The following is a 23,664-nucleotide window of genomic DNA, read 5'->3' as shown; positions in this document are numbered from 1 at the left end:
ACACTACCGTCCAGATTAGGTTATTCATGATATTGTTTGAACTAATATTAATCAGTTGCGCGTGTGATATCAAACTTATTGGAGGGATGGTCAATAAATACAACACGTGCCTTTTACCCTAGACAACTTTACATTGCTCATCGCCTGGGGTCGCCCTATGGGAAATGTGTCAAACATTGTCAGACAGTACGAACATTTCATCTCGCAAAGAGGTTGGTACTTCAATTTCACAATTGGACAATTTTATCTTACTACAATCACTTTTAATATTACAAGTCATCGATGTATATAGTCTAAATTAGGCTGGAAGATATATACATCGGTGGTACAAGTAGACTGGGGTTGTCTTTTTGTACAATCTGAAGCCAGTTTATGTTTAATTTGAGTTGGTAACATTTCTCTCGATGTCATTATTTGTGCCTTGAAGTCATACAATTAAAATATGTTTTAATAGTTGCGATATCCAATTTCTACATTAGTCCTTAGACTTTCAATATTACAAGAGGACGAAATACTTCCTTCTGTTATGAAATCTTAAGCATGTTTTGTTTTGTTTTTAAAAAGACTACTGCAATTCACCATGCTTTACTGTTTGTAGACTATCTATATATAAAAGGCAAAGCCCTCACTGACTGACTGACTCACTCATCACTAATTCTCCCACTTCCCACTTACCTAGGAGGCTGAAATTTGGTACACTGATTCTTTAGGCATTAAATAGGAAAACTGAGTGGTTTTTATTCTGATCGGACTCTCGGGCTCCGCCCCAGTCGCTCTTGAGTTTCCCATGTTAACCTAATGAGTACTCATATTTAAATGGAATTAATAAATCATAACAGCTGTTTTATTTAAACAAGTTGGTTCTGTTCTGTGATGTTCAATAGCATTAAAGTTACTAGGATTACCAACAGAGTGCAGCACTATTATTTTTTTTAATTTATGACAACAGCTAATTTGCAACCAAAAGGTGAGTGAGCGCAGCGAACGAACTTCAACCCGGAGGCGAGTTAGCGTAGCGAACGAGCTAACCTGAAGGCAAGTGAGCGCAGCGAACGAGCTCCAACCGTAAAGGTGAGTGAGCGTAGCGAATGAACTTCAACCAGGACGTGTGTGCGCAGCGAACGAGCTCCAACCTAAAGGTGAGTGAGCGTAGCGAACGAACTTCAACCAGGACGTGATTGAGCCATGCGAACGAGCTCACATATGAAGTTAAACGGGGCAAAGCCCGCGGGTACAGCTAGTGTACAAATAAAACTGTTTTCTATGTAACCTACGCTAGTCCTGATCTACAAAGCATATTTAATTTATATTCAAAACCTAGGGTACATTTTAACTAAATCGAATCACTTGTACAATGTGTAATCAACAACACCTAAGAGGAGGATTCGAATTGAAAACAACCTATACAGTGCAACAGACACGAGCTGCATGCACGTGGAGAGAAATACATTGCAATACAACAATACAATACAGCGGAATACAATGGATTCGCTACACGAGGCTGGCGTTATTGACGTCGCTAGTTCGTTACCGTCCATTGCCAGTTTGTTTGTGGTGTATGACGCAGCTCGTTTTGGGTTTGCATAAGGAGGGGTTTCGTTTTGAGGAGGAAGGCGTTTAAAATAAATTTTATTTTAATTCGAACAATTGCACTACCATGTTTTTGATAAAGTGTATATACTCCTCGCCTTGTGATCACAAGGTTGTCTGTTCAATCCTGAGCAAAGTCAATTTTTTAGCACTCTTTGCTCATTGGGTAATAAGTAGCTCTATATAATGAACCAAATTATATTAGCCAGCAACAAAGCTTTCGTCTAATTAATTCAACACGTATCCCTGGTGTTCCGGCATGGTACAAATACTCTCTAAATCTTTATCTTAATGTAATTCGTGGTGATTGTAGAACCAATGCATCTATTGACTTAAATATAAAGAGCAGAAGTCATACAGTATTATTTTAACTAAATTTCATACCTAATTTTTGTATGAAAATTGTAGAAGATGAATTGAGGCGACAAAAGGCACTGCTGATATAATTGACTGAGGTACTGACGAATATCCCTTTATCCAAACTAAACGTATCGGTAAATATTACATTACTTTACCCAAATCGCCAAATATTCGGATAAATTAACTATACAACACGAACTATTTTAGCGAATTCCCCTACAGGAAAATAGCTATTACCGTAGGTGGCACGGTAGACCTGGGCCCGGGACCGACATAGGTAATCTTGATGTCTCTAGAGGCCAAAAACACTATTCGTTCAAATGTTTATATATATACGTCCGTAAACGCGATAACCTGAGTAAATTTTGTCCAATTTTGACGAAATTTGTTTTGAAGGTGTAAAGCTAGGCGCCCACCGGGCAACTCAGCGGGTGACGCGGCGCGGAGAAAAACTTCCGTCCGCTTCTCCAGGGTTCGCGCCCACCAAGCAACTCTAGCGGAAGCGCGGGGCAGCGCTGAGAATTATTCTTTTGGAGGGGATGCACAGTGCACTTCGATTCGGACCCGAACACTCCCGAAGGGCTCACGATACTTTCCGAAAACACCCGAATGAGCGGCAGACGAGGGGCAGACGCCGTTTCCGTGCATATACCCCGCACCCACCAGGCAACTCAACGGAGGCGCCGCAACACGAGAGGAAGAAATTCTCCACCGAATTCTCACTGCCGGATTCGAGAAGAAGTTTTTTTTCCGCGCCGCGTTGCGCCACCCGCTGGGTTGCTAGGTGGGCGTCAGTCCATAAGATAACATGGCACGGATACGTGGCAACTTTTTTCCACGGCGTCGCGCCGCGCCGCGTCACCCGCTGAGTTGCCCGGTGGGCGCCTAGCTTAAGGCGGCATAAACTTGAATGAGTTCGCGAACCAGCATGACCATAGGAACAGGGTTTTACGGGGTTAAAATTGGTTTTCTCATTTTTAACCCTTAAAACACAAAATTTCTTAATTTCTCTCTAGACCATTTTAATGAAACAAACAATTTAGTACACCATCGTATTTTTGTACAATTATTGGTTACGGAGAAAATTCCTAAAATTGCAGATTTAAAATTCCCATGTTATTCTTATGGAGAATAATGTAAAATGTTGTAGGTAGTTTGTTTGTTTATAAAAATATTTTTATCAAACTTGGCAAATTTATTTATTTCATACCAAGCTACGAATATATTTTACTAAACCACTCACTTTATTAGCCTCCCTGTATCAGCAAAATCGTTAAACCTAATGTTTGGTAAATAGATTTAATTTAAAATCAATTCAGGCAAATTGAAATTCACTTAGTCTGCAGGTTTGCTTCGGTGTGAAATTTAGTTACATCTGGTACCTGGTACGGATAGGTATCTAGTCTTGCATCCAAAACTCAATAGGCCTACTACCAACTACTGATTAACCATTGAGTGTGATCATAAACTGTAAACTCAGATACGAAAATGGGACCTTTGGTCTGTAGTCAAAGGTTTTTTACGAATTAACTAAGTGTAAAAGTATTTAAACATTAAAATGCTTAGGCCTACTCTATTTACAGGTGAATTAGGGAGGGTCCGTGTGTGAAGCACCAAAGAGCGGCCAAGTGATGAACAAGAGGACCTCTGTAATGAGCACCAAACTGTGCTTATTGTGACTTAGCTTTGCTGTTATTTTAAATTGAAATACCCTCGCAGCAGCAAACCGCAGTCGGTTAAATGTTCACTAAAATTTATCCTTGAAATATTTTCAGAAATATTCACCATTTAATAAATTATTTAGGTTTAACGAGTACTTAGGTTTGCTGCTGCAAAGAAAGTTTATCTGACAAATTAGATAAAAATATATCCACAAAAAAGCAAACTACAACAGTTTAATTAGGCTATGTTCTCAAAAAGGAATAAGAAATTTTGAATTAGTGGTTTTTAAAATTTTCTCCGTAGCCTTAAGCGCACCAAAACGCTTACATATTAAATTATTTGTTTTCAACATGATTTTTGAAAGAAATTGCGAAATTTTATTTTGTTATGGTTGAAATTGGAAAACCCCATTCTTTTCCCACAAACACTTTTCCTATTGTCCGACCATGCTGGTTCGCGAACTCGTTTGAATAAACGTAGGTATACCGCTCAACATTTTATAAAAATCGGGAGTTTTACTCGTGCCAGCGGCACACACACACAAACCCATTTGAAAGGACAGTGTTTTTGGTCCAGTTCTTATCACGCCATCTACGGCAATAGCTTCATCATTTGTAGGTTTATGGCATTCAATAAACAAAAAACAAAAAAAACACGGGAAAGGACTGCCGGCTAATCAATCTTTTTTACGAAGTTGTATTAACAATAACAAAACACCAAATTATAATCGACATCATCTTGGTTGTTACTCCAAAGGAACTCCACAGAGAAATCTACGTACAAGCACAGCCTCTTGAGAGGGTTGGCAATACTGAAGCGTTATTAGGCCAATTACTGCTGTGCCCCGGGCTGTTACCAGCTTACCGGAACGAAAATCCCTTTGTTTCCGTTTATTACTTAGCTCTGATAAGAGATTTTCTCATCGCCATAGCCTCACAAAAGCTAACGAGATTGGAGTAGGCTATAAGAATGTTTTTAATATGATTCGTATCTACATAATTTGTTGTTATCTCTGCGGCCGAACATTCAAATATCTCTTTCAACACTAATTGACGTTTCTTGTTTATTTTGATCTAGTTTAGGCCTACTAGTTTGTCCAAAAGTTTATTAGTAATGAAACGATTTAAACTTTCTATTGCGAAAAATTATTTGTTTTCATTCGTAGGCTATATTTTCAATATCTATATATAAAGCCAAAAGTACCCATGAACTTTTGAGAAAACTACAAGTCACACCCCCATAAACCATATACTTAAAATTTTCGTCATGACGAGAAACCTTGCGCAAAATTATCCATTATTTCATAAATTGCCCTATAAGGTCGTAATTGCTTTCCAAAGGGAACTTTCCATTTACCTAATGTTAAAAATACCTCAGCTGTTATTATTTGTTCGTATTACCATTACTGTATTCTGTTTTGTTTATTTTATCTTAACTTAACCAATCAATAGTTTTATTAATACTAATGTTGTAAAACGGGGTGGAGCAGCCCGTGGGTAGGTAACAGCTAGTTTTTTTAAAGCTTGTTTTAGTATCCGTAAACATATTATCTACATACATAAATAGACAAACTAGGCCTACTTTTATTAAAAAAAAGACATTACTTGTTTATTTTATAATTTCACGTTGGCAACCGACGAATTATAAACCCCAAAACAGCGGTCAATTCGTAATTCTGCACCCGCCCATTGGAACACTCAACAATGAAACGGCAAACGAGACTCAGAGGCAATTAAAACAACGCGAGTTGCAAATAAATTAACAACTTCCGGTGCGACGTGTATCCTTCACTTCCGGTCTCTCGTTGTTTTGGCTATGTATTTAAACTACAATAATGGCGTTTTTACTCCTTGGAAATACAGTAGCCTCCGTAGCACCTTTCCATGAAATACATATTTGCAAATTTTGATAAACGTCCAAACCCCATAAAACCAATGTGCCCCACATACAGTACCTATAGTTCGGCCGCTTAGAAAACGACCTGCGCGCTAATGCTAAACCAATGCTGGAGGAGGTCGCTTTCTAAGCGGCCGAACTATAGTATTTGAATACTGCATTCCCTTAGTTGATAACAGGGAATACATTTTTGATTTAGGTCAATTTTTAGTATTGTGCGTTTATAATTGCATTTTAGAAATTGTATTTGTTTGAAAAGGATTTGTGCAAACCTTGTTCCCAAATAACTTTGACCTATTGATCGTAAATTTAAGGTGCATTGTCCCTGGAGCGACTCTTGCGATAGTAGCTGAGCGATTGTAGCTCAGCGATAGTAGCTCCGCGATAGTAGCTAACCATGTCATTGTCCCTGAAGCGATTGTTCTAGAGCGATTCTGTTCAGTTTGCTGACTTCTGAGTGAATTGGTGCCATAAGTTCAAGGCAGAAGAAGTTGTTCCTTAAATACCTATTGGTTGAGGAAGTTGACGACGAAGAAGTGATAGCATTTTATTTGCACCACGAGTTGGTACACACGACATTTTTGTAAAAATACAAAGAATGCAAAACTGCTTTTTACCGCTGTAGAAGATGAAAAGTTGTTAGAAGCAATAGAACCTCATTCTGCCATTTACGACTTGAAGAACAGTCTGTATAAAGATCAGCGTGCTAAAGATAATATATGGGTCGTGATAGCATCAGACGTGGGAAGATCAGGTATGTACATAATTAATCACTACTATTATAAATTATAAATAAAAATACTTTTTTAAAATGCCACGTTTTTAAACGCACTAAAAATTAAAAATAATTTATAATTATGTGGAGAGAATAAATACTTGTAAGATTTAAAACGAAAAACGTGGGGTGCATGCAATAGATAATAATAGTTCAATAGGTGAAGTTAATTGTAAATTGGTATTCGCCCCACGTTTTTGTTGTAAATCTTACAGGTATTTATGCTCTTCACATATTTATACATTATTTTGTTGAATTTTTTAAAAGTAGTTTTATTTATGATTTATAATAGTAGTAATTAATTATGTACATACAGTACCTGATCTTCCCACGTCTGATGCTATCACGACCCATATATTATATTTAGCACGCTGATCTTTATACAGACTGTTCTTCAAGTCGTAAATGGCAGAATGCGGTGCTATTGCTTCTATAAGCAATACAGCTTTTCATCTTCTTCAGCGGTAAAAAGCAGTTTTGTATTCTTTGAAGCCATTACGACCAAAACAAGTCTACACACAACACAAATCGCTCAGCGACTGCGACTCTGACTGCCCTCAGAGCAGACCCGCTACAGTCGCTATGTTCAGCCGCTAGCCGCTCCAGTCGCAGTCGCGTCAAGGACAATGGTCCCATTTGAAACAACGCTAACCAGTGCCCAGCTACTATCGCTGAGCTACTATCGCTCAGCTACTATCGCAAGAGTCGCTTCAGGGACAATGCACCTTTATGTGGATGCCTTTTTTAGCACTTTATAATTTTATATGCCACACGACCAACAACAAGACCATTAAAAACTACCATGATGGCGAATAGGAACTATAGGAAGGTGTGGACCCTGCAGGTATGGTTATTTCAAGATACAGCTTCCTTGTTACACATAGACAAATAAATATAATACAGTGCTGATTTATTTACCGAATTTTAATTTTCCTGTGCTTATCTATGAAATCTCGATTATCGACACATAACACAATGACAATGTGGAAGTTGATGAACGGTTTAAAAGCAAATGTTATCGATGTTATCGAACACTCGGCTATTTAGTTCAACCCGTTATCAGCCATTATGTGACCATTCAAATGACCTAATTATTGAGGAAGTTTGTAGTAAGATAAGCAGTAATGGATGTGAATCATGTAGTTACGCGTGACGATGAATAATGTACCAATGAAATTCCTTCAAAACATAATACATTGCATTTATAAAGCTCAATTAGGGCATAACTGAGTAACACAATGTAGTATGCTTTAACTATTTAAGGTAAATTACTATTTTTATTTGAGCAATAGCAGATTTTAGAACCAGTGACAGAGCTTATGCCAATTACCAGTACTGATTCGAGATTTTTGTCGAATAAGCCAAGTTAGTTATTACTGATTTCTGTCGAATACGCCAAGTTATTACTGATTTCTGTCGAATACGCCGAGTTATTACCGATTTATGTCGAATACGCCAAGTTATTACTGATTTCTGTCGAATACACCGAGTTATTACTAATTTCTGTCGAATACGCCGAGTTATTACTGATTTATGGCGAATACGCCAAGTTATTACTGATTTATGTCGAATACGCCGAGTTATTACTGATTTCTGTCGAATACGCCGAGTTATTAGGCCTACTGATTTCTGTCGAATACACCGAGTTATTACTGATTTCTGTCGAATACGCCGAGTTATTAGGTACTGATTTCTGTCGAATACGCCGAGTTATTACTGATTTCTATCGAATACGCCGAGTTATTACTGATTTCTGTCGAATAGGCCAAGTTATTACTGATTTCTGTCGAATACGCCAAGTTATTACTGATTTCTGTCGAATACGCCAAGTTATTACTGATTTCTGTCGAATACGCCGAGTTATTACTGATTTCTGTCGAATACGCCAAGTTATTACTGATTTCTGTGGAATACGCCGAGTTAATTAGGTACTGATTTATGTCGAATACGCCGAGTTATTACTGATTTATGTCGAATATGCCGAGTTATTACTGATTTCTGTCGAATACGCCAAGTTATTAGCCTACTAATTTATGTCGAATACGCCGAGTTATTAGCCTACTGATTTATGTCTAATACGCCGAGTTATTAGCCTACTGATTTATGTCGAATACGCCGAGTTATTACTGATTTCTGTCGAATACGCCGAGTTAATACTGATTTCTGTCGATTACGCCAAGTTGTTACTGATTTCTGTTGAATACGCCGAGTTATTAGCCTACTGATTTATGTCTAATACGCCGAGTTATTAGCCTACTGATTTATGTCGAATACGCCGAGTTATTACTGATTTCTGGCGAATACGCCGAGTTATTAGCCTACTGATTTATGTCGAATACGCCAAGTTGTTACTGATTTATGTCGAATACGCCGAGTTATTACTGATTTCTGTCGAATACACCGAGTTATTACTGATTTCTGTCGAATACGCCAAGTGATTAAACCAAAGCAAACTAAAAAGAAAAAATGATTGTTAACCGTGTCATCTGTTATGTGATTTAAACAATCCCAAAACAAATAAGGTAAAAATATAGCCTATAACGAACTGGTTCGAATAAGAACAAAGTATCCGAGTACCCTAGCAAGAGTCAATATTGATAGGCCTACCATTGATTTTACAAATAGTTTGTGTGTTTAACGTCATTTGTATTTTCACTTACAGTTCTTTGGGTCTAAAATTAAACCTATAGTTAGAAAATCATACGATGGCTTAAGCACGAACACGGATAAAAACTGTTTGAAAAGATACCGTAACAATTTTTCGGTTAACTGTAAGAAAATTAATCACTTCCACTATAGAATACGTATTCCCATTGTAAATTCAAAATAGAATCACCGGAAATGAAATCTGCAAACCGGAAGTACCGGAAACCTTCACGCACGGTGAGTAGCCGGTTGACATTGAAGAACTGCAAACTCCAACCACTTAACAGACTACATGCCTTAAACGGTAAGTGGGTTGTTAGATAAAAGCTGATAAAATTCCTGACATTTTTGCAATCTGACCCGCCCGTCTGGTAATGTATGGTGGAGCAGGAACCAGCTGACCTTAAACTGTATCGAGGCAATGCAAACAATAAAACTACGTGTTGGTACATCTTAGGTTGGATACCGTACTATAGGTACAGCCTTCAAGGCCTGAGAAAGTGGTCAAATAAATCACATTGTGTGTGTCAGTTGATGTCATAGTTGTACACTTATGTACATGTAGGTAGTTCATGACTTGCGACTTGTTTGTTTCATGTAGGCGTGGTAAATAAATAAAAATGCCTTTAGCAAGCTTTAATACACTTAATACTTTAATAATTTTCAATGAAATGGCGACCATACAAAGTAGGTATTTTAAGCCAAGTGTTCCTCAGTACACTCTGCTTTACAGTAGGCCAGGTGTGATGTCACTACCACCATAGAATGGGCCCATTACACGTTATGAATGCCAGAGAATTGCTCCAAGTGAAAGTTATCATACAAAAAATGTAGGGTCTGTATTGAAAACTTGTTAGGCTTTAGGCTACGTTTGTTCGTGTAAAAAAATGTTTTATCCGAATACAGTTTTGAAGTAGAAAATCAATGCCACTTCAGCTAAATGTTACTCGTGTCTGTTGTTATAAAAAGATATAATGTAGGTTCTGTGTTGAACGGTTGAACCCCTGTTACTTATATGTCAATATTAAGTTAAAATGTGATGTTAGTAGACCTAACACTAAATAAAAAGACCTACTGACTTTATAGCAAATGCCACTACACAGTTTGAATGGCAGAGAAAGTGTTGCAAGTCAAATGTGTGTCAGCTGTTGTCATCTGTATATCATATAGACATGTAGTTGAAACTTTGTGAGAGTGACTTGTACGGCTATTTTATAACAATACTTGTAAGTCAATTGCTCATTCAAGTAGTAACTTACAAACATTTAGAATGTAGATTTCAGTAAAACCTCTCATAGGCTAGCTGATGACGACTAAAGTTCATCTCTAGAGGGTCTACTCTACAGTGGGTTATCGATGAAATAACTAGATATAATAATTTAGCACACCATTAAACGCTATCGATCAGATTAGGTAGCCTTCCAAAAAACTCTACGAGGAGATGTGCTATATTATCTTCTGACAAAACGTTTGCAGAATACTACTTAGCCTATGGAAAACTAAAACTGGTTGTGAAAATGTTTAAAAACTCAACTTAGCGGGAGATTGTACACCCTCCGGGATAACTTAAGTGCTGCGTGACCTAAAAGTGAGCAGGGACTTTGGGATTAGAAATTAATTACTTCTGAATGTTTTATACCTTCATTCAACTCGCAATTTGAGATATTGAAGGGGATAAAGGTCTTTTACAATTCGAAAGCTATTAGGCATGACATCCATTAATATTCTAAACTAGTAAAGAGGTTACGCTCCTTTTAATCAGATACTACCAATATTGTTTAAAATTTCATGTGCCGTTACTGTAACGTTATGCAAAAACTAGTCTTTTAGAACACAATTACAAAAGCTATAAAATTCAAGCCTACCTACGGTGACAGTATCGTTATAAACAATGAAACCAAGAACTAACCTATAAAACTTTGATTTCCACACTAAACTTAAACAAACACAACAATGAATTAACACTTGTCACTCAACACGAAACGTTAACCACTGACACCAAGTATCACTTTACTAAAACTTGAAAACACACCACGCCAAAAGAAAGTAATAACAACATGCTTTTACGACACAGTGATAAATGACCGAGAACGAATCACTCGAATCAGCTGGAACGGAACTGGAATGGCGCAAAAACATGGCAGGCAGACAACTGATTGAACAATGCTGCCAACCTACAGAGACCGTAGCGGCGAATAATGGCTCGTGGCCTGCAGTAGTACCAACTGTGGCACAGCAACCGGTCATGTATTTGTGGGGACATATCTGTCCCCTGTTAAGTAATATCATAGATAAAACATACTCCCTTAGTAGATTTCTCATCCTTATGGAACAGCTGAAGACAATTTTATTGTTAGTTCATGTACGGTTTATGTAGATGTCGTGTTTTGTTTACAATTTGTTTCCCGTTATTACAGCCATTTAAAACCTCGTTTAACCAAATAATACGATCTAATCATAAACAATAACTTGTCCCCTAGTTATATAACCAAACAGTAAATCACAAATCAAGAAATTAACAATAAAATAATGGAAACAAAGTTTCATCGACACTAGCGCCTTTGTGTCACGTACACGAACTAGACACGAAAAACGTGCTTCAAAATTTACAATGGGATGAGAAGTCTACTTGTGTTGGTTAGTCTATGGTAATATCACGATTACTAGAAAAATACCGGTATGGATCATAAATATAAACAAATGACGTTTTTGGCTCGAAAATAAAACATTATTTAACATTGCTTAAATGGAACTGCCCAACAACGTCATTTGTTTATGTTTATGATCCATACCGGTATTTTCTAGTGTTCGTGAGTAATATCATGGATTTAAAACATTGTAATGACATAAATTAAACATACTCCTTAAAGGAGTATGTTTAATCAATAGATAACTCTGACTGTGGTTAAAACTAACTACTGTACTGAACGTCCATTTTCGTTCAACAACTGGTCAAAACTTCAACATGGGATGTCTGCTCAGTCAATATTCACAGATTAAACCTTCTAAAAGTAATGATTAAACATATCACTTAACTTATGATCCTTATTGGTTAGCTGAACACAGTTTCAAGGTTTGATTAGTCCTGATCCAAGAATATGCTTGGGTTAGGTGTATGCATCGATGTATAATAACTCCACAAATGCATAATGTAGAGTTATTATACATCGATGGGTGTATGTTTAATCAATTGTTGTATGCTACACAGTAGAGATGGGCAAACAAGTGTTAACATATTCAATGGTGTGACCTTGGATGGTCGATGTTTATCAGTGATCTTGTTATGGTGTTATCACCGTTGGTTAAGTAACAAATCGCACGCAGGGCTTCCTCGTACACCGCCCGACCGCCTCCGCCCTCCAAACATCGGGATCTTCCAGCGCGGGGACAAGCAAAAATCACACTGTTCCCTACCCTTTGCCATAGTAAAAAATCCACGGCAACTTCTCAGGATTATAGGGATCCGCGGGACCAAACTATTTCTGTTTTAATTGGTATTGACTTGATATAAATTAAACGTTGGCACACTATAACGAATAACCTTTAAAGTAGAGATATGAAAGATTGTAAGGGCTATAAAGGATTTCCTCATTCCCATTTGCCAAACTGACCTCTCCTCTAAGGAACCTGCTGTGGCTATTTGACTACTTCTGCGGAACTATTTCTCACTATTTGACTATTTCTCACTAGTGCCGACGTTAATCCACACCAGGGAGCATCGCATCCACAGTTCATCCCTATAAATATCCACAATATCCATAATCCTACCTAATTCAATTGCCGTAGCTTTTTTACTACGGATTATGGCCATAAGACGGTGTGGCTTTTACCACTAAGTTCTTTAACTTCTGTTATTGGCCATAAATAGGAACCAGTTAGAGTTTTAAAAATCATAAAATATATCCAACCGAGTTTTCAAAATGGAAATCAGATGTACCATTTTCTCTTTCATCAGTCTTAGCAATGCCGAAGTCGCAGTGGAAGACAAACGCATTCAATAATAGTTTTTTATGTCCCATATTTACATTCTAGGTCCCTACGTTTTAGCCCAGAACTAATTTTCGCATTACTTCAGGATAGTACTACAGGATCCCATAGATAAAATCTATTGGTGATTGGCGGGATTTGAACCCTGGACCTCGGGCCGCGAGCACTGCTAATAACCCTATCAAATATTTAGTGATTTTTCCCAAAATACCATTCCCATAAAAGTAGAAGGGATGTTCACTGCAGTGTCCCCCACAACATTGTAAAATGATACAATATTAGACAACCAAATAAACATTGCAGAGGTTTATATAAAAACTAAAAAACTTTCCAAACTTTTGAGTCGTTAGAGAGTATTAAAATTAAATTTTAGAGTGTACGAAGCTTTTTTCAAACTAGTTACGTCGATTACTGATGTTTATATTTACTGAACGACACAATGATATTTTAGTAAAACATATCAAACAAAGAGATTAGATAAAGTAAACAATAACAAACAGCTGACTATCAACAGTAGAACATGACACAGACCACGAAGCTATCGTTGAATATAATTTATCTCAATATACCTCAAAATATGAATATATTCGCACAGAAAATAGTTGCCACTGATTCAGTTTATTTTCTAAATAAAATCTTTTGGTACAGTTTTCTAAAAAAAGGAACTTTTGGAGAATCCACACAACTTGCACGAGCATTTTGTTAATTTTTAAAGCACAGACTGACTAACATAAAATTAGTTATGCATAATACAGTACATGGAAAAAGGTAAACGCAATTTGTCTGAAATTATGAGAAATCAAATTAGTTTAAGAACTGAGAACCAAAAGGCGCAAAGCTGTCTGTATGTGTCGTGTGAGTGTGTAAGTTTGTGTATGTGTGGTGTTTCTCACACGCACACAAACCCCTCTTTTTGACTATTTAATGGCCACCGCTCAGTCCCAGATTACCGACCTAAAGAGTCCAACTCTTTCGCTTGACCTATATTGTTTTACAATACAATTTTCAGCTAAAAGCTTTTTAACTAAAAATGTGTTACAGCTAATCTTACAATAGTTTTTTTCAAGCGCTCTGGAAAAATGCTGATCTCGGTGCATTTTGTAACAATTTTCTAAGGGTAATCGAAACCATTTTTACGCAACACAAAGTACAATTTAATATTGTACTCAAAAGTGTGCACTATATTAGTTTAATTTCTTAATCTACATGTTTTACCCACGAATTTATATGTACGGAATATACTGTACTGTTATTATTCTATAACCTTAATAGTGGATTTAAGTACACCACATTTTTCTGACTAATTAAATAATCAAAACCGGAAAACCACAATTACCTATTTAAATTATCGTTTAACATTAATTCTAACACTGTCTACCGACTTATCGACCGTCGATTAGGGTGTCAATGAAACTCATAAAAACTTCTCTTGTGTTAAAATTGACTTTCTCATGTTTGTATTTCGTCTACAAACAAAAACAAATATATAAAGAAAATAATATAGGCTAACATTGTGATATAATATTTTCCGAATATTTGTGGGATGCGTGGCCTCACACAAATTATGACAACCAAATTAAACCAATCAATTTTGAATGATGTATTCGAACTAATTCTACTTATAAATCCATTAATCGACAACACATGTTTGAAATTAATCTACGCGATTCTAAAACAATACATTTGAAACAAATAACAAGCAGATTCAAAACTAAATAGATAATCTCAAACTGATAAATGATTGGAGCTCACAATATAATGCGATAGCTTTGAATAGAAGTTCTATGATAACGTATTTATAATAGGCATAATACAGTAATAATAACAACAATAACAATTATGACGTAGGCTTAACTACCTTGGTGCCTGCCTAGTTGAATCCATAGTTGGGTGGAAATTAATGTTTTCAACGATATTTACGTAGCCCGCTAATAAGTTTACATTCAAAATCTGTGTCATACAAATATTGACAATATTTTTAACTTCACTTGCAGTGTTTTAGCAGTTCCTAACAATCGTTGAGGCCAACCGCAGTACGCTAGTGTTTGGCGTTGTCGTATGAGTGTTTCGGGGACTATATCTCTTCTTTTTAGCGAATTTCCCATAGGGAATAAGCTATTACCGTAGGTCTCATGGTAAGACCAAGACCTACTGTCGGGGAAAAAAGTTTAGACACTCGAGTTTGGAAATATGCAGAAAAGTAACCAAAATAAAAAAAAAACCACAGAGGATATCTAAATTTCCGTTGTTTCATTCTACGTATTCCTGTAAAAACCAAAATTTTTAGCTCATTTAGAAATTTTTAATGACAGTCGGAAGGTAAAATATCCCTTTTTTCAGAGTACCAAAAACCATGTTATGACTTTGAAAATTCGCCAATATAAACTGAACGTTAGTAGTCCTGGGCAGCATCAAGCGGCACGCGTTCACTTCAAAGGAGTGGGCCAGCCCTTGTATGTTAGTAGTCCTGAACTGAACGTCAGAACTTCATCAAACTTTAATACAATATAGATACATATATAATGAGTTAATTATGGTTTCAGAATTTTTATTCTACTCAAAAGGTTTTTGTTGCTAATTTTCTAATGATAAACTCTTTCTCAAAACCGGCAAACGCCAGGAAAAAATTCCTAATTAAATGTTAATTGATAGAAATAATATGTGTAACAATGTGGTAAAGCCTTATAAATATTTCAAATACAAAAACAATCAGCAACAACGAGCTTTTACATTTTTTCCTAGCTTTTGCCGTTTTTGAGAAAAAGTTAATTTAGAAAATTAACAACAAAAACTTTTTGAGTTGAATAATAATTCTGAAACCACCTACCGGTACTGCAGTTATTTTGACAGGACAACTTCTAAAAATTCCAAAATTACTTTCATATAGTTCATATAAGCCCATCATTACAGTAGATCAAGTTAGTAACGTTTAGTAGTTCGAGTGACCTATTTCATGTCGAATCTTTATACGTCTATTGTACAATTACTGGGCAAAACCACAGAAAATATACTTGGCAAAACCAACGATGTTAAGTATATGGTTTATATCATTGGGTAAACAGGTCGAGTTAAACAATATCAGAGTATTATCAATGGTGGCACAGAAAAATATGATAAAACTAAGTTCTATGGAGCTGCTATAAATGACTTAGGTTTCTTGACAGTTTATTGGATACCCGTATTGATTTTAGCTACATGCTCCATTGCCAAAGATGTCACAACGCCAAGGAAAGAATTTGATGAGCAAAGTATCCACCGGAAACTGCGCCATCACAACGGTCGACTTCCGGTAAACCTGAGAGTTGCTTGTGTTGACATGATCAGTTATGACACGAGAGTACGGTACAATCATAGATAAAAGGAGTATAATGTCTACTTCTTTTAATCTATGGTTCAATATAGGAAAACGATACATTATAAATAAGCAATTAAACATTTGAACATCTTTTTTTCTAGCTAACTTACTTACCCAAATAAGTGTCAACAAAATACTACTGTTTAATATTATTTATCCGATGGTTTGTGGCTGCTTGGGCGGGTTTATGACAAGGATGGTAGATCGAAAGCAATTTCGGATCAGCTGATAAAGCGGTGGGGGGGGGGGGGGGAGTGATAAAACAGCACTGAAACGGCCCCTGCCTTTGACCTGAGCTTTATGCACTGACTTTATTGGCCTGGAGGTTTCAAGCAATAATTAACTTTCAGCAATTGTTTTTAAATCAAATGACGCGATTTGATTTTATACGATCTAGGCTACTTGATGGGTTAGAAGAATTGACCAGAATGTTCTTGCTAAAATAAAACGTGCTGAAAGTTTAACTAAAATACCCCCGCCGCAGCAAACCTGACGCCTAAGCGAATTTCCATTTGGCTGGATTGATTTTCAATTGATCTATTTAAATAACATTAGGTTTAACGAGTACCTAGGTTTGCTGCTACAAGGAAACTAATAAAGTGTGTGTTTTAAGTAAAATAATTATTGCTTAGTATAAAATGAATATATTTGCCAAGTTTGATCAAAAGATATCCATAAACAAGCAAACTACAACATTTTACAATATTCTCCATAAGAATAACATGGGAATTTTAAATTTACCATTTTTTTAGTTTTCTCCGTAACCAATAACCGTACAAAAACACTTTGATATACTGAATTGTTTGTTTTTTTAAGCTCTTTAAGAAGGTTTAGAGAAAATTTGGGAAATTTTGTGTTGTGAGGGTCAAAAGTGAGAAAAACCAATTTTTACCCCATAAAACCCCCCATAAAACCCTGTTCCCATGGTCCGATCATGCTGGATCGCGAACTCATTCAAGTTTATCCCGCCTTACACCTTCAAACCAAATTTCATCAAAATCGGATAAAAATTACTCAAGTTATCGTGTTCACGGACACATATATATATATATATATATATATATATACATATATAAAAATTTGAACGAGTGGTGTTTTTGGCCTCTGGGGACATCAAAATGAAAAAGTAAATCGGTCCCGGGCCTAAGTCTTACCATGAGACCTACGGTAATAGCTACTTCCCTATAGGGAAATTCGCTAAAAACGACATATATGAAGTTTCAGAATGGCCTCTCTGTACAGGCTAGCTATAAGTCTACGTCATTTTAAGTTAAATCGTACACGTTGGTTTTAAATTACTTGATAATTTTATTGGGCTGATTCAGCAGTGATTGCAAACAAAACAAACAAGCATTGTAAGATCTTATAGTCTTATTTGCCCTGAGTAAGGTAAATACACAGGTAAGTAATACATTTTTTAAAGGGTAAACGTGTGTCGGTGCAAACACGTAAGTACCCCAATTATTCAATTTATGTTTATTGGAATTGACATACCGTACTTCGGTACTTCATAAGCAAAATTGTTACCTTGGAGATAATTATCTTAAATCTTTGACCTCTATGACAAACCGAAGAGGAAAACTATTCACTGGCTATGCAAAGATATAATGCTGAAGCATCAGTAGGCAGCTTACGGAATATTTGCCAATGGTATTGAATTTGCAAATTTTTTAAAAGCTCCACTTTTTAACTAATCATGGTCCTTTTATTTGCAATGGAGGTCGACTTCCGATAAGCTTTTAAAACCCATTCTGTACAATAAGTTAACTAAACTATCATGTATAATCTACATTGTAAGTAATCTTCGTACATTTATGGCTACTTGAACGATTTCTTTAGGAAGTTGTTCTCAGTTCCGATATTTTCTATTGTATGCCTAAATGTTTTAGTCGTAAACAACTGAAAGCCTGATTTGGAAGACTGGATTATTATATCAGATCGTGGGATCATTAAGTTATACAAAGGAAGTATTAAATTCAACGAGTGCATAATCTACTTTTACCAAATATCGACCACTATTGAAGATATCCTCAAATAATACCTTTAAATTTTTCATTCTTATCATTCTGTTATGAAAATGTTTTCACAAAAGTCGTTAAGAACTGTCAGCTGACTTTGACCTATGTCATATCGTAGGGTCGCGGGGAATAGTTTCAAGGTCAGATCGATAGACAGAAACATCTGTAGAATTTTTAGGTCGATCTGAATAACTGAAACATAAACCATTCGACCTTGAGGTTGACGCGTGCATTCACACGTAGACTCGGTCTCGTACTACGCTTAACACCCTTCGCTAAAAATCGATACCGGCAGGAGAGGGCGGGCTAGGCCTATCGAATGTAGGTTAACCCAAATATAAAATGCGCAGAAACGAGGTGACAATATTTGGAGTGTATCGTAATCCTCCAAAAGCAATTATATAGCAAACATAATGGGTGACTAGCAGGAATCAAAGATATAGGAACCGTTACTGTAGGCTATTGTTTTTATGTGACAACAACAAACAGAAACAACTTGACTGCAGGTGATTGCTATCGATTTATGAATGAAAGATCGATGCGAAATGTGTGATTACGTGATAAATCAACGGTACATACCTAAAGAACACTCCGAAGAAGTAATCCATGGTGACACAAACGCACAACCCTAAATTTGACACAATTATTGACTGAAAACAGCTGAGCTCCCTAGAAACAATCCGCCATGACAGCTGAAACACTAGCGCTACCTGGGGGATCGCGGTGAAACTGACGTGAGCGCCGGGCAAACGCAGCACGCTGTACTGGCCAACTACAGCTGTAAAACGAGTTAAACTCAATTGACCTCTTTGACCTGTGCATTCAATTTATCTCGACGATTCAATAGGTCGAAATGGTCTCCGATCTATTTTCACAACGATAACGTAGATGGTAAAAAAATTGCTGAAGATATGAATTCAATAATTTGTTTATATGGTTGAAACAACATGTTGTGAGTGGAAGTGGTCAATAAGAAAGAGGATTTTGCATTTTTATGTTTATATAGGAAGTGGAAGTCCGACAGCAAAAGTATTTTTACATGTCCTGTTTTATTTATACTCAATCAAGTATGGGTCCCGATAACTCACAACTAATAAAAATATAAATTGTATGAACGAGAAAATTTGAACAAAATGTAAAATCCCAAGGTAGACAAAGTAACAGACCTACAAAATATCCATAACATACAATAGAACCATTTGTATAACACTCACATTACTTTGATAATCAGTCTTAGTTCTTCGTGTGTGGTTTATTTGTGATTTAGCACCTCTGGGTTTAGTATACCAATCCATAAATCTTGTTATGTGTTTTCTTTCTCAGCTTCCATATCCCAGAGATCAAGAGAACAAGAACAGATTCCATATCCCAAGAGGTTCAAACATTTAATCTTTCCGAATCGAGAAAAGAAATGTCCGCTATGATCCAGTAAACATAGTTATAGTAGCCTAGGACTGTCTAGGACTATGTTTTGGGGCATTTTAGGTGTGTAAATATTATAAATAAAAAGTAATGACTCACCCCTGGACAGACGGTCGACACTCTCGAACCTTCCCTCCACCTTGCTACGGAGCGAGTCCAAGTCAAAGGGGGAACTGAACCCATGGTCTACGGAGCGACTTTTGCTTCTGGAATAGAGAAAACAAAAATTATTTTCATAATTTTCATAAATAACATGCTTGGACTTACATGTTTCCAGACGTATCTTGCCTGTAAGTAAACATTTATTAGACAGATGTCAATCAGTGTGATCTAAACTAACAAACCCCTAACATAACCTAACAAAACCTAACAAACCCCTAACATAACCTAACAAAACTTTAATACTTTTCGATGAAATGGCGACCATACAAAGTAGGTATTTTAAGCCAATGGAGATGAGTGTAGGATGAGTGGCGCGACCTTGTAGTCTTGTTATTGACTAAAGACCGACATATTCCTTAGACACAGCTGTTAATTAATAGCCCATACAGCTAATGGCAACTGAGGGACCTACAGTTTATAGTGGAATCCGAACCACATTTTCGCCTTGGTATATAATAAACCTAACATAACCTAACAAAATCCAACATAACCTAACAAAACCTAACCTAACATAACATAACCTAACCTAACCTAACCGTAACCTAAACCTAACCTAACCTTATCAAACCTCTTACTAGCATAAGAAAAGTGCCAAGAAAATATTAGTGGCCCTATTCTTGATAAGATCCAAATTTAAGAAGTCAGTAGGGGTAACTAGTGGTTATGTCGAATGGGTTGGCTGCGATGTCCACACACAATGTAGGTAAGTGATAACAACCCTAGCAACCCTACATCAACAAACACACCGTCAACACATCATAAGGGATACAGTGCGACTAATCAGAATCAAACCATTAAAGTGGATCAACCCTACTACGGTTACAGCCCTTGATTCATATACTGCAATCCATGAAAGATTGATTCATATACTGCCAGTGAAAGCGTTTGTAGCGCACATGTCTAAGGAGTTGAAGACTACTAATTTAAGTAGTAGGCCCCTTTACTCCATCAGGGAATTTTTTGAAACCCCTGACTCAGTTTGGACATCATGATCCACCGCCTTGTATATAGTGTATATAGTGTATATAGACAGAGTTTTAAAGTTTTAATTTTTTCATTTAACGCAATCTATCCAGCTATGGCTGGGCAACGATGAAGAACCGGTAAAGGTAAAGGTAAATCATTTGATTTAACGTTTTATTACTCCGAGATTTAACTTATGAAATAATATATTGCAGGGATTAGAAACGCATCAAATAACACTGGATTCTTATAGTGTTTTCTTCGGATATAAAGACTCCATAGTATGTAAAAATCTAATAAAACTTGTTTTTAAAGCCAAATTATGGATGGTTCTGGAATTTAATTGAATAGAATAGATTGTTTTCAGCTAACCATTGCATGCAATTGAATGTACGGTCACATTTCACTTTGTAATAGAATTTGTTAGATTTGAAATTTGAAAAAAAAATACTTATTGAGTGATCACATTAAATTTTGCAACACTTTTAAGTTTTGTTAACCATATAATTGTGTGAAATGTTATTAGAGCCATTGGCTTTTGACATTGACAATACGCAGAGTAGACTTCTCGTCCAATGAAAAAAAATTGAAGCCAATAAAATAGATGAAGTTCAGTACCATCTCACCAGAGGGTACCAGTGTATAAAATATTAATTAAAAGCCGTGCCAACAGCTGATTGATATATCACTTGTCACAGAATATTGGCAGACCATCTCAACAGATTGCACCAGGTTTTTTTGCTTCAAATTTTTACATTGGTTGGGAAGTCTAATTAATCGTCAATGCTTTCGGATACTGGCGTAAAAATTCCATCAATATTGGTCAGCTGTAGCAGAATTCAGCAAAACAGCTGTGAGTTTATTCCCTTAAAAAGTGAGCTACAGAAAAAATATATTTTACCTAACCCGCCATATTAAACTTCCCTAAGTTTACAAAGTTGATGTATACAAGTTCCTAACTTCTCGAGTGATGTAAAGTTGAAAAAAACTCACTCGGTGATGTAATGAAACCTATTTAAATAACATTGAGTGCTTAACTTAAAAAATATACCTCTATGCATCGACGTTCAATGCTAGAAATCAGCTGTGCGCTTGAATGTTATTGTTATGCTTTAAAGTATTTTCCTAACCTAGCTTTTGTTTGTAAAAGAACGTTACTGTTAGATGATGAGTGAAATGGATAATGAAAAATATTGTACGTAAACCCATGTATATTGTCGGGTCAGGTAAAATCTTGTACGTTACACGTTGCGCAAGAGCGTGTTTACATCTCTTACTACACTTGTAATGTAAATAGCTATTGCACCATCTCTTTTATGCTATGATGCTTTTTATGAAAAAAAATGTATTAGAAAAAATGTATTAGAAATAAATGTATAAAGTGAATAAAGATAATTTGATTTGATTTGATTTGAGTTTTAGTAAAAAGGTGTTTTGCTTTACAACAAGTTTACCTTCTAGTTGGCATGGTAAAAAGATAAAGTATATAATTAGTAACTGTTCCCAGTGATCTCTGTCACTCATTTTTATTTTAAAAATAGGTATAGCTTTAGCATAGGAATGGATATTGAAGCTTTTTTTACATAGCCACAGGTTGAACAAGGTATGGTGAAATTAACTCACAAACGGAGCTCTAAAACAGTAGTCTACAGGTGAAAACATGAGCTGCACAGATAAGACGGAAAGTTTCAACTTGAGGAAATGTTTGCTGAAGATAGCCAAGTCGGCGGGTACATTGTCTTGAACAGCAAGGCCTATCGTGGTTATGATATGATTAAACTTTTACGAGAAAATAGAGTGGTAGAACATTAAGTTATGTTTTTAAAAGTAACTTTAAATAGTGTTCTATAAACGCTTAAAGTATATTCTTAAAGGTAAAGTTACGTAAGTTAAGTTATATGGAGAGGATGATAAAAAATATTGTTACTATTTATCCGCGAAAAGAATTGTTGTTTGGATTAGTTTCGCAGTGTTACTTCTGTCTTTAATTAACAATTTTGTAGTATATACTAGCCGTTGTATCCGTGCTTTGCAACGGGGAGAACAATAAAAATAATAGTTCATACCTACACTCTGCTGTTAATCCTTGTAGGATACCTTTTTAATGCTATGAAACATCATTGAACCCAGCATGTTGGATTATTTGAAACAGCTGTCAATATTCCTAAATTCTTTTTAAATATGAATAACCATAAGGTAAACGTGGGATACTCCAGAGCCACTGGGGCGAAGCTCCAAAGGAGTTCAAGAATGGGAATGGAACAGCAAAATTCTTGGGGGTTTGTAGAACAACTTCCCAAAGTTTCATCACCATCGGATGACCAGTTTGGTGCCGCATAAAGGACAAACACACGTACGACAGACGACAAAATCCAAACGAGATACATTGGGTTTTTGATGTCAGAAACTTAAATTTATTTAAAATTTACACTCTAATTTCATTATGCTCTTTTTGGTTGTAAATAGGACTTTGATGAGACACATTCTTCGATCAATAACAATTTTTTTCTAAACCAACGAACATAATCTAAAAATTTCAGGCAACTAAAAGTTCACTTATCTGACAGTTTGCTGCCAAGAGATGGTTTGAAAATATTCTATTTTGCCCTTGTGTCGGCTAGACGCGGAAACACACTTATCAGTAAAAGAGTGATAAAATACAGCAACTGATAAAACAGAAGTCATCGACTGTAGAGACCTCACGTGGGGCCTTGAGGATGAGTCAAGTTTGAGGTTGTATTCTACTTTCACTTACACTTATGGAACACCCTGAACACATTTCAGAGCTATAGACCACTCCTGTGATCACATTTTGATTAATGTGAGTT

The 23,664-nt window shown here is 36.2% G+C and overlaps 1 protein-coding gene across 4 annotated transcripts in view; it reads right to left on the bottom strand.

Annotated features, from left to right (window-relative positions):
• The window catches only part of LOC128993297 (TLD domain-containing protein 2-like), a 456,668-nt gene that overhangs the window by 155,226 nt on the left and 277,778 nt on the right, over positions 1 to 23,664 (bottom strand). For 3 of the 4 annotated variants that reach the window (XM_054417094.1, XM_054417091.1, XM_054417095.1), the window contains exon 3: positions 19,811 to 19,917. In XM_054417094.1, coding sequence (XP_054273069.1) covers positions 19,811 to 19,917 — 107 coding nt within the window. Of the gene's footprint in view, positions 1 to 18,868; positions 18,994 to 19,810; positions 19,918 to 23,664 lie in introns of those variants that run through there. The other variant, XM_054417098.1, reaches the window with a different exon arrangement.

The sequence above is a fragment of the Macrosteles quadrilineatus genome, unplaced genomic scaffold (assembly GCF_028750875.1).
Source record: "Macrosteles quadrilineatus isolate MER2022 unplaced genomic scaffold, UCM_ALF_1.0 Scaffold_4__1_contigs__length_99947679, whole genome shotgun sequence".
Taxonomy (NCBI): Eukaryota; Metazoa; Arthropoda; class Insecta; order Hemiptera; family Cicadellidae; genus Macrosteles; species Macrosteles quadrilineatus.
Note: the sequence above shows the minus strand (reverse complement) of the source record. Positions and strands in the feature narration are given on the sequence as shown.